The sequence below is a fragment of the Simochromis diagramma genome, unplaced genomic scaffold (genome assembly GCF_900408965.1).
Source record: "Simochromis diagramma unplaced genomic scaffold, fSimDia1.1 OVJJ01000216.1, whole genome shotgun sequence".
Classification (NCBI taxonomy): domain Eukaryota; kingdom Metazoa; phylum Chordata; class Actinopteri; order Cichliformes; family Cichlidae; genus Simochromis; species Simochromis diagramma.
In genome coordinates, this window is record NW_024386883.1 from 9,578,963 (window position 1) to 9,591,443 (window position 12,481).

A 12,481-nucleotide genomic window follows, 5' to 3' on the forward strand; every position below is an offset into this window, starting at 1 on the left:
TACCCTTTTCCTTCCTGTTTCCCATAGATCTCAGCTTGCTGTCCAGAATCCCAGGGCGGCCCTACAAGGAACCTGCAGAGATAAAAGTGGAGAGGGAAGACTCTCTCGACAGGGACAGCAAAGACTTCAGCAAACAGAGCTCTGAGAAAAGCTCGAGCAAGGCCAAGAGGAAACACAAGGTAGAGCAAATTTCAGTGCTTTTTGTAAGAAATACATTGTATTTCTACTTGAAAGCAGAGTAAAATAGAAAAGCTTGTTATTGAGTATCCCTTTCACTTATTAAGGCCCCCCCCCCCCCCCGCCCCCCGTATAGCATCTCTTGGAATAGCACACAGACAGATTTCCATTAAAGCAAGAAAGTGCATTTGAGCCAAAGAACAATTGACTACATTCTGGTTGAGATCCAGACCTGGATTTAGCGCTGTTAGATGACTGTGCATTTTACTTTAATCATAGCAACACAACTACCAAAGATGGAGAATTAAAATCTTTGTGACTGGATATTTTGGAATGTAACAGTCATTTAGGATAACAGTAAGCTGGCATAGTCGAGCTATACCTGCAATGAGTTGGCGTCTTCCGATAATAATTGCAGGCGTGTAACCTATTATTAAATCTGACTTTTTCTTTAATGCACCCTGCTTTTTATTTTTCTCTCTCATCTTTCTTTAGACTAATGAGGAAGGCACAAAGCCAGAGACCAAGCGGATCAAGCTAGAGGATAAATCTACATCCCATCATAAAAGCAGCAGTAAAGAGTGAGTAATCTTAGCTTTTGTCCTGAATATCATTACCAGTAAACCCTCTGTAAGCCAGGAGCCTAATGTGACAGTAGTAGTTAATTTTGCCTTTTCCGATAATCACACAAAAGACAAAATAAACCCTGTAAATTCTAATGAGCATCATAACAGCTTAATGTAGTGAGTTTATTATTATATCTGAGCCCCTTCAAGCTGTACCTGTTAGTCATTATGCTCCACATCTGCATTCTTTGTTTATAATTACATGAAATGTTAATATTTAACTTTTTAGTTTTAATGTTTTATGTTGAGCCTAGTTTGACACAATGCATAATGAAATACTGATTTGAATCCCACTCAGTTCTAAAAGGTCTTCGGAAAAGAAAGAGGAGCCAGTCCCCTCTCCTTCCATGCGGACAATTAAGGCAGAGCATCCCAGTCGAAAGCGGACAGTCAGCCAGTCCTCCACGTCATTGTCCAGCGGGACAGGAAGTGGAAAAGAAGGGAGCCACAGCACCAAGGGCAGCTCCACCTCCAAACATAGAAAAGGAGAGGAAAAAGGGCGCAGCACACGTGACGGCAAGGTAGGCACGAGAAGCCTTTGTTATCTCTGATACCTATCAAATGTTGCAGATAGGGCAGACTTTCATCTTGCCAGTTGTGCAGTGTTTTTCCCTGAGCAATTTAAATACCAGAGCATGCATGGAGTGGGGAGGAAGTTGTCGTTGAGGGTAGAAATGGAGTAGCCAAGGTCATGGCTTGCAGTGTGTATCTACAACTATAACATAATCACTGATTTTTGGTGGGATTGTTTTACTTTTGTATAAGACCAACCTCTAACTTGTTGTGACTCTGTCCTGTTCTGCAAGTCTGTTTTGTTTTTGTTTGTTTTGTTTTTTTTGTTTTTTTTAAAAAAAAGCTTCTTTTTCCCTAAAATGTTATTTTCCTCATACTTCTCTGCAGGAGAAATCCTCAAAGGGTTGCGATAACCAGCTGGCTGTGCCCCCGCTCTCCACAGACGGCTCCAAGTCTCAGAGATCCAAGCTGGTGTTTGAGGACAGGTAAGAGGAGCTCTTTCCACTGTGGATAACCCCTCAGCGGGGCACAGAGAAAGAACTGCTGTGGGGATCTAGAGTTGCCTTTGATGCATAAAGCTGCAGGAGGTTGGGGAGGTCATGAATAGATGTGCCTGCATGCCAGAAAAGTTATGTTAATTTCCATTTTAAAAGGCTCTCTGCTGGGAATCACTGCCTTTTTAATGCCGTGGTAACGCAACAACATAGTCTTGCTTCTTATTTTCATACCTTTTCACTTCACATTTTGATTTAATGAGATAAGAGCTGTTTCAGGAGTTAAGAGACATTTTTTATGACATTCTTTCAAAGTTTCTACGTTTAGTGGATATAAAAAGCACGCCACAGTGTCAAGAACACTTAAATGATTTGATTTGTTAAACCTTCTCATTATTCTCTTTCAGGGTCCATTCAGCAGATCACTACTTACAGGAGGCCAAGAAACTTAAACACAATGCAGATGCACTGGTAAGAGCAAGACCCCAATGACTGGTGTAATTGAGAGGACTTTAAAACATTAAATGACATTTTCTATGGTGCTTTATGTCACATATAATAAGAGGTTTCCTTTTATGCAGAAAGTGATTTCACAGTGACTTTTTTGTGGTGACTGTGAAATTTTACTTAGTTTTCAAAGCTGCTTTTAGTTTGAGCTCTGCGTGATTTCCTTAAAAATAGTAATAAAAATGCTTTTATTACCGGGTCACTGTAGATGAGCAGGTGAATCTGTTTGGTATCTGTTATGTACACTTGCATTACAAAATAGCCATCTCTGTTGGATTATCTTATTCTTACTCAAAATGCAATTATTTAGTTGCTGTTTTCTTCTTTTCTCTCTAAACACAAAATCAGGATCATAAGCTACATCAGCATAATATTACTTCAGTGATATGATCAGTTTATGCAATCCCAACCAGGTCCTATTCAAACCATGTCACTTATCTAATGTTACTGACCAAAACCATGTCAAATTATTGTCATGTGAAGGTAGTTTGTCCTCCCAGTCTCAAAAGAGTGGGTAGTATTTAATCACTATGTGTCCTCTTTATTTATTTATTTAATTTCCTTTGCAGTTTGACCGTTTTGACAAGGCGGTTTTCTATCTGGATGCTGTGGTGTCTTTCATTGAATGTGGTAATGCGCTGGAGAAGAGCGCTCAAGAGGCAAAGTCTCCTTTCCCCATGTATGCTGAAACGGTGGAGCTTATCAAGTAAGGGCAGCCATAGCTGTGTTTATCACTGTCAGCAGAATTACACTTTAAAGGAGACCTCCACTGGTGAGAACTAAGGCTGGGTATCGTCACTGATTTCTAGAATCGATTCAATTCCGATTCACAAGGTCCCGAATCGATTCGATCCACGATTCGATTTAATTCGATTCGATTTAAATCTGTGAAATTTTGACAGTCAGAAATATTATAATTCAGATCAGTACATTTACATATTTTTGTATCAATAAAAAGGAAGCTGACACACGCAAGACTTTATCAAAGGTGTGAGCGTCACAGCAGATGCCTTTGTGTCAAAGTAGCTGAAGATAAAACACAGAAAAACATGAAGGTGATTTTCCTGGCCTGGGATTTTATAAAAATATTCTGCAGTACATCAAAAACGAAAGAAAACCATTAATCAACACATGAACATTACCTCTGAAGTTACAGCGGTTTTATTAGAGACACGGCTCAGCGTTTTGCATTTTGAATAATTTTAAAAAGTTTAAATTTGTTCAGTATTGAACAGCAGAAATGAGGTTTTCTTTTCGGAAGAATGTAAAAGGGAAAAAAACAGCGGCTGACAGCGCTGTAAACAACAGTAGACTGGTGCGTAACAAGCAAGCGAATAATGAAGAAAGGGAAACTGTTCTTGAAGTACAGAGAGAGAGAGAGAGAGAGCTGTGCATCGCGGTGGAAGCAAAACAGTAAAAGTCAGAGTGAATTCATGACGATGTTTATGTGAAGCGTTTGGATCTTCTTTCGCTGCTGGTTCGGTCAATATTGTTTGGAGAGAGATCAAACTAACAGCTTTAGAATCGGCTCATAAAGGGCGTGAACACAAAGCGCGGACCCGCCGACAGATTAGAATCAGCGAGCTGTCGGCTTTCAGCCCCGACCGTGAGAAAGGCGACATCTAACTGATTCTGATCCGCGGGTCGCACTGTGTGTTTAAGTCTATGTGCAGAATCCGTGTTCCTGCTCTCATTTACTGTCTTAACTGTTTGGTGGTTCTTGAAATTTTGTGAGATGTCACCAGAGATTCTGGCATTTCGGGCACAATAAATTTATATTAAAAAAATCGATTCAGGATTTTAATGAATCGATTTTACGTTATCCAAGCCAGAATCTATTTTAATCGATGAATCGATTATAAAAACCCACCCCTAGTGAGAACCACTACATATGAGGATGTAGTTGTTCAAGAAAAACAAAAACAAAACCTGTATCTCTGTGCCAAAGGCCAAGCACCTCAGGGCTGCATGAGGCACAAGTTGCATAACACACCACGCTAATGGTTGATTTGCATTGTGGGTAATGTGAGCACCAGGCTTTGACAAACAAGTCTCTGCCTCTGCTGCATGGGTTTTGATACTTAGTGGATGGAGTGCTCCTTTAAAAAGTACAATATTTAAGGAGGTGCTTAATTTGCTTCAATCCTTTTCTCCTAAAAACTTGAGCTCTTGATTATCTCTGCATCCAGATACACTATGAAGTTAAAAAGCTACATGGCCCCAGATGCTACTCCAGCAGACAAGAGGCTAGCTGTGCTGTGGTGAGTACACTGAACAACATCAGGTGGTGGACTCTTGTCTTCAGCTGTCAACTCCAAGTACTCATTACCTGGCCGTGTAACTTAAACTTTCCACACATTTCAAATATTTGTTGCTTCTTTCTTTAGTTTAGATCAATATTTATCCTTTTTTTTTTTTTCTTCCAGCCTGCGATGCCAGTCTCTTCTCTACCTGCGGCTGTTCAAGTTGAGGAAAGACAGCGCTCTAAAATACTCTAAAACACTCACCGAACACCTAAAGGTACTTTTTATTATTAACTTTATTTCCTTGGCAGACCTTCAAAACTAAAGACGTGCAGTAAAATTCCATGAAAGACGTTTTTCTCTGTGAATATGTAACATGCTTCCTCTGTGTGTACATAATGTTCTTCTTATTTCATTTGCCAGAACTCTTTGAGCAACACCCAAGCTCCCTCTCCTGGAATGGGAAAGTAAGTCACATCCTCTGTTACATCTTTTGATGTATAAAGTAAAGGAGAGGTTCTTATTTGCTGTTCTGTCAAGTGACTCCCAGATTCTCCCTCACAGTGCCAGGAAACTCATTGCCATGTCTGCTTATTTCTGTTTCCTAATGCAGTAAGACGGCAGGTATGCCCTCTCCAGTATCTCCCAAACTCTCACCGGGCACAGCGGGTGGCTACTCAGCAGTCAGCAGTACCAGCAGCACTAGCTCGTCTGTGACCATACCTCAGCGGATCCACCAGATGGCTGCCAGTTATGTCCAGGTCACCTCCAACTTCCTGTATGCCACCGAGGTCTGGGACCAGGCTGAGCAACTATCTAAAGAGCAAAAAGGTATACGACACAAGGATTTACTTGTTAGTTAAAAGGAAGAGACATATGGTCTTTGTTCTAGACTTTTAAATTTATGTTTAAAAGCAAACACAGATGGGATTTAGAGCTATATATCCTGAGCTGCTATTTTCTACATCTTTAATAGCTCAGCAGCAGCAGTAAGGTTTTTCATAGATGTTTGCCAGCAGTATTTGAACCCACTGTGTAAAGAGATTTGAGTATGGATCTATACAAATGGGCAGCAGGTTGGCTGATCGAGCATGCAGACCATTTTTTGTTGAATTTTTTTCCCCAGCTGCATTTTATGACTAATTTGAAGGTTTTATTTGCCTTGGTTGCAGAAATGTTTTGGTAATGAAGTGTTTTTCCTGTCACAGAGTAGGCCTTGAGATCTGTTTACCATAAAGGCAATGAGTTTGTTCGGTCTGTTTTCCTGTTATTTATTTATTTAAAGTAAAAAAGCAGATTTTTTATTTTTTATTTTTTTAAATGGTCAATGTACTGTTAGTTTTTGTTTTTGTTTTTTTGTGGGGGGTTTTTTTGTGGTTTTTTTTTTTTTTTTTTTTTTTTTTTTTTGGCTCTTTCCAAGTTTAAAAACTGCTTCAAATAGGACTAATTTGTTATCAGACGATCTTAGCATGCCTCTTTTTCAACGTTTCTTTCCTCTCATCTCTATTTTAGAGCTTTTTATATATTTTATAAATATACAGGAGTCTTGGCAGAACACTTATGTCGTGCCAACAGACGTGTCATTTACTAGAGCAACATTTCTTCAGATTGCACTTCTTTTTCTTATATTACTTTATAGTACATATTTTAATATAATATGGGTGACTGTTGTGAATTGGTGCTATCTAAGCAACTTTAAAAAGAACTGAATATATTAAGATAACAGAGAGTAAATGTGTAGTTAAAGTTCTTTACAATGATGGAAAGGGGAGTTCCCTGTTCTGACCCACTTAAGATCAAAGTGGACCATATCTGGCCCACAATCTAACATCTGTGTTCTAGATTAATGTGCAAAAACGGATTTTATTTATCTATCTATAAATAAAAAAAATAAAATAAAATAAAAAAAAATTTCTTTCTTTTTTTTTACTTACAGATGTCAAACTGTTTTTTGAATTCGAATCATTGCAATATAGTAATAATGCATATTTCATAGCTCGAAGCATGTTTGTGGTTGACTGAACTTCTGATTAAAAACTACTGCGTTTACAAGAAACCCTCGATCGTCCACAGCCCACACAACGTTATCGCCACAATCTAAAGATGGAAAAGTCAGCAGCATCACTAAGTGCACAATTTTCCCTAGCTGTCTGGCCAGTTTTCGTGTGTGTGTGTGTGTGTGTGTGTGTGCGTGCGTGTGCGTGCTGAGTTTGGGGTTTTCCCCTCATAGTTGAGAGGTTTGCTGGACGAGGATTTGAGGCCAAATAGTTTTTCGTCTTTTTTTTTTCCTTGCAGTTTATGCCTCAGATTAAATCTTCAATAAATCAGATTTTTTTTTTTTTTTTTTTCCTTTTTTTTGACTTAATATTGAGATATTTGTGGAGAGTGAAGATAACAAACATTGGAAACATTGAAACATCGGGCTGTTCTTGATTGCCTCATTGCTTGGCTGTTTTTGTGTGCAGCTGAGATTCTCAGTCTGTGTCCTTTGGCTGGTTTTTCCCGTCACACATGTTGACAAATGTGACAAATTGTGAAAATGTTTTTTGTCTCTACAATCGGTGTACATTAAAACCCTTGATTGCACTTAACTCTGTGTGGTCTGGTTGGTAATGGGACCTAATTTATCAGTCTTCTGTCATTTTATTAACTAGTCTTTCACTCGCTTTCTTTCTCCCTCTTTTCCAGACTTCTTCACAGAGTTGGACAAAGTTATGGGACCTCTGATTTTCAACACCAGCAGCATGACAGAACTGGTGCGTTACACTCGGCAGGGCCTCCACTGGCTGCGCTTGGACGCAAAAGTTAGTCCCTAGCGAGGACTCACTCCCTGCAAGCTGCTTTTTCCACACACCCACACCTCAGCCTCTTGTGTTCGGCAACATCTGCTCAGAGACAGACACACAAACGCACGCACGCATGCCCTCAAAAAAGACAGACACACAAACACAACCCTCCTCTGGTCCTCCATTTACACACACGTGTGATGAACTTCTCAGACATATCTCCAACACTGTGTCCATTTCCTACACCAGCTTGCCAAAAAAACAAAAAAACAAAAAAAAAACAAAAATACCAACACTGAGCAATTTAGAGCATCTCTCACCTTCGACGGCACCACACAGGGAGAAGCATCCAAACTGCAGCAGGAGTCAGAAGAGCTTATCGCCTGGCTTCACACATATATTGGCATTCTTAAGAAATCTTCGAAGGCCATGTTTTTAATCTCTTCAGCATGGAAGCACTGGGTGAATTATTTATTATGAATACACTAAAACTCTGCTTTGGTTTTTAGGCTACTTTGGCTTTGAACTTTTTATTTGTCTTTGTTTCACCAAAGTACCTCCCATGAACACCAAAGGTGCTTTAAAAATGAAGGTTTCTCTTTATCATTTCTGTGCCTTGTATGTCAGCTACAGGAAAATAGTCACCGGTCATATCTGATTCAATTATTTTTCTTTTCTTTTCACAGTTTTTACTTTTTTTTTTTTTTTTTTAACACTTAACAGTTGTTTCAGCAGTTATTCTTGCAGCATTTACTGAGTTTGTGTTATATTTGTTTTGTTTTTTGTTTTTTTTATGTATTTGCAAAGATGGTGTTGGTCACCACAAATGAAACCTTGAAGAATCCCACTGAAGATTTAAGGACTGAAGGAAGGGCTACTGTGCACAGCAGATTTCGTGGGGCACACACATATTTATTAATGATCCCTTAGGACATCTGTTGATCGGTGTACTTGGCTCAAAAAGTGCCATTTCATTTTTCAGAATCATGAAAAGTGATTGCCCTTTCTAATAAATTAAACGCTTCACATGGCCTCCAGGGGTCGCTAGCGGGAGACCTCAGCAAGATTGATGATGGCAAACGTTGAGATTTTCCGCCTCTTTGAAGCTTCACAATTCTATCCCACTCGTAGCGGCATTGTTCATTCAAAAATTTCCTAGAGGACGAGCCATTTCCAAATCAGTGTTATTCTATTTTTCTAGGGAACAGCAGGGAGTGTTTAAGTATTGAAGATCATGTCCACATCCAATGCAGTCACAGTACATTTTACAGAAACTGGGCCTGAGTTGCCGCTAATTTGGCTGAACAGAAGCTAATTTATTTGAAGGGAAATATGTTGTCTGGGGAATGGAACTCATCAGCGATGCAGATGATCAGTGTTGTATTTATACAGCAGAGTTTTAAATCTATGATTATATATTTCAAGAAAAAGTATAAAAACCAATATAGATTTTATTTATATACCAACCAGTTTCTTTTACTTCCTTCTAGCCAAGCAAAAGTATAACATGTCAGACGCATAAAGCAGGGTTACAACAGAAGTTATAAGAACAAGTATTTGTATATGTTCCTATTTAAAGTTGTCAAACTGTAATCGCACTTGTATTACAAGATAGTAGCTGGCGCAGTATGTTAACATTGCGTTGATTTTTAAGTTGGCATTTGGATTTTACAGTAATTCACTTACATGAACTGTCCATATTGGTTGTTTCAAGCCCACTTTCTATCAAAATATGCTGGAAATACTAAAGCCTGGACCAGATGGCATTCATTTTGTTTTGGCTGGACAAGAACGTGCCAGAAAGATCTATAATGCCTTTTTTAATTTATTTTTCCCCCTGCATGTCAAGACTAAACAAAATGCTGTTTGGCCCAGGTTTGACCCTTCCTTTTTTTCCTGTTCTTTTCTTGTCATTTTCTTTCTTTTACTGGCTCCCTGGCCTTTGTTTTAGGAAGGGATACTGTTATTTTCTCTTACACTTGAAAGAAAAAAAAAAAAAAAGCAAGTCATAGGAGGTATTATTTTAATCTATGCAGGATTTTTACAAAAAAAGAAAAAACTGTTTCTGTGGAAAAAAGAATTATATTTTTATGTTTGGGATTCCTCTGTCCCCCACTTTCTTTTTCCCACCTCAGTGAGAAACCTGTTGAACTCAAATCCAATGCCTTTAGCTATTGCAATTTTGTGTACTGGTTTAGTATGCGAGCTTGGCTGTGTGTGTGTGCGTTCATGTGTGGGTGCATGGATGTGTGTGTATAGATCTGATTTTATAACCAAACACAGATGGCTTTAGCCATTTTCTACTTAAAGCTGGAGGCCACTTTTCTCATAGGAATTCCTCTGTGGGTTTTGCCAGCCCAGTCAATGTCTTCATACACTGGTACACTTTGTAAGTAGAGGTCAGCGCCTTGTGTTCCCTACACTATCTTGTACTCAAATGTAAAAAAAGAAATGAATTAAAAAACAAAAATATCCTAAAATGAAAAAAAAATAAAAATTTAGCATTAGAGAAAATTTTTAACGATTTGCTACTCATACTTATTTATTTTTCTGCCCCTTTTGCTTAATGTTTCTTTCCTATTTTGCCTTTTTAATGAGCACCGTTTTATGAAATAGGAAGGTGTAAATGTAAAGGGGTTGTTCAGGATGAGATTTCATTGTAATTAGTAATTAATATTAATTCTAACTTGAAAGAATCCAGGGTAAGATGAGTTGTTTTTTTTTTGTTTTGTTTTTTTCATTCAGTAGGAAAATGTTAACACTTGCATGTTTCTATTTAAATACAAATGTATAAATTGTAAATATAACATTTCTTTAAGGGTGAATTTCTACTACAGGTTGACATTTTTATTAAATTTAAAAATGCTGTAAATATACTTGTGAGATACTTTATGCACATTTTTTTTTTTTTTTTTCCCCTTTGGGATTTTTTTTCCTTCTTCCAAGTGGTTACAGATTACACTGCTAGTCTGTTAACTCTGTATATCAAATGCTTTCTCAGTCCTTTTTCTAACTGTGCTGGTATTCTTTGTCTTCTGCTTCACTGTCTCAGTATCACGGTCGCCGCATAATCATTAACGTCTCTCGATCCAAGTGCGAATATTTTGTCTTCTCTGTATTTGATATGGAGCTGTGTACTTTTTCATGAAGTGTATATTGTTGATCTCATGGGATGGATGGATGGCATGTGTACAGTCTGTTCTGTAAAACCATGTCTGTTTCTTCCTCAGAGAGAGGTATATTTACTATGTGTCCCTTTTGAACAATTGGTCCAACATGTCTTTTGAAACAGAGGTATTTCTCTACACATCAAAACCAGTTGTAGCAGTTTATACAGTAAGTTGTATAACACCTTTTTTTTTTCTAGAAGTTGTCTCAGAGCCGAGACCAGCAGCATACACTATGTACAATAATCTAAATTGGATTAGTTTTAAGAGAACTGATGATAGAGATGCTATATATGATGGATGCAATATGATTAAAGGTACTCATTGAAGTTTGATCTTCAAACTTAGGTAATGTAATTTAAAAGCATTCTTGTGAAGTGAGTATTAATTGTGACTAATAAAAGTCTGTCCTGAATATTCTTTGTATTTTGCCGTATTGAGAATAAAATATATATGGATATGTTTAATAGAGTGCTGTTTCTTTTTTTCTTTTCTTTTTTTTTCCTTTCCATCAGCTTTAGATTTTCTACTTGATGTAGTTTAAAGCAACTGACGTGTTTTGTGTCTTAACAATTTATAAATTTCTCTTTCACGTTTTGCCTTCGGAACTCTTAATTCATCTGGCATCAACAACCATACTCTGTTCGCAGTCCCTAAAATAAATCCCCTTGCTTTCCTTTTCTGATGCTCCATTTGAACCTTGGTAGGGTCCTCCTGGACCACACGCTGTTGCCAGGTCAACAAGCAGTTGAACAGGTGTACTTAACGAAGTGAGCATCAGTTAAACAAACCCAAAACAGAACTGCCTTCTCTAAAGAGTGCATTCTTGCAGGGAATGAGGGCTTATTTTAGTGGACTTTTTGACATAATTTTTCACCAGGAACACATGTTGCAAAAAATCAAGCACATCATAAAGTTGGTGATCAGAGCTGTTAATTTAGTCGAAGCCAAATGTCTGAGTCATTGTCAATTTAACAGCATTTTTGCTGATGTCCATGATACCCATGGCCTTGTTATCCCACACTGAAGTAATATTTATAAGCTGAGGGGCCCTGCGGACGCATTTCTCTGCGATGACACGCTGACTGAATGTGGAAAAACTGAGACCATTGTTGAAATTGTTCCTATTTTTTCCAGACATCTCAGTCTGTTTGTTAAAAGTCTGGATGATTCACTAAATGCAAATGTTTTCAGAATATCCGTGTACTTCTTTACACAGGAAAGGAACATTTTGGAAATGTAATTATGCAGTGAGTTTTAGTGGCTTGAGGTAAATGAGATCAAATGATACTGTATGTGGCCTGCAAACTAAAATGGGACTAACACCCATCTAGACTGAAGTATTTCCCCCCTTAAAACAGTTTGCACAAGGAAGATTACCTCATTTCTAAATATGCATTCTCAAGAAACACAGTCTACAAAATTTGCCTGTGGTAGTAAAGCATAATGAACTGTTGCAATTATTGTTTGTTGTTGTTTCCAAACTTAATATCAGAATGGCAAATCTTGCTAGAATGAAAAAGATAAAACACCCTAAATAAATACAAATACACACAAGTTAGGTCCTGGAGTCACAATATACATTACAAAGTAAAAGTACTCATCTCTCTTGATAGGAGGAAACCTTTCTGCAAACACTTGCAATTTGAAGTAACTCCTGTGTAATTTACAAATGCAGACAGATTGGCAACATGTTGCCATCATTCTGGATGAGTCTTTGTCAATTAGCACAACTCAAGGAGATTTGACTCAGTGCTGGTATGCTTGACAATTTCACTCTGCAGCAAAAAAACATACCTGACGTGAGTTAACTTGAGCTTATTGGATAAAACAGATATAGTTTAACTTTAAGGACATAACTTGCAGTTGAAAAAAAGTTATAAATAGCAGTATTTGTTGTTGCAACACTCAGGATATTGGAAAATGTAAAAAAAAAAAAATCACAATGATATCATATTGTGAGTGAAG

At 37.9% G+C, this 12,481-nt stretch overlaps 1 protein-coding gene across 2 annotated transcripts in view; it reads left to right on the top strand.

Annotated features, from left to right (window-relative positions):
- Positions 1-9,826, top strand: part of aff4 (AF4/FMR2 family, member 4) — a 29,739-nt gene extending 19,913 nt beyond the window's left edge. For both annotated transcript variants that reach the window (XM_040032176.1, XM_040032175.1), the window contains exons 11-21: positions 28-179; positions 673-758; positions 1,102-1,324; positions 1,704-1,801; positions 2,218-2,281; positions 2,887-3,023; positions 4,507-4,578; positions 4,744-4,837; positions 4,984-5,027; positions 5,174-5,391; positions 7,249-9,826. In XM_040032176.1, coding sequence (XP_039888110.1) covers positions 28-179; positions 673-758; positions 1,102-1,324; positions 1,704-1,801; positions 2,218-2,281; positions 2,887-3,023; positions 4,507-4,578; positions 4,744-4,837; positions 4,984-5,027; positions 5,174-5,391; positions 7,249-7,376 — 1,316 coding nt within the window. In that variant the 3' untranslated portion in view covers positions 7,377-9,826. The remainder of the gene's footprint in view (positions 1-27; positions 180-672; positions 759-1,101; positions 1,325-1,703; positions 1,802-2,217; positions 2,282-2,886; positions 3,024-4,506; positions 4,579-4,743; positions 4,838-4,983; positions 5,028-5,173; positions 5,392-7,248) is intronic.
- The last annotated feature ends 2,655 nt before the right edge of the window (positions 9,827-12,481 follow it).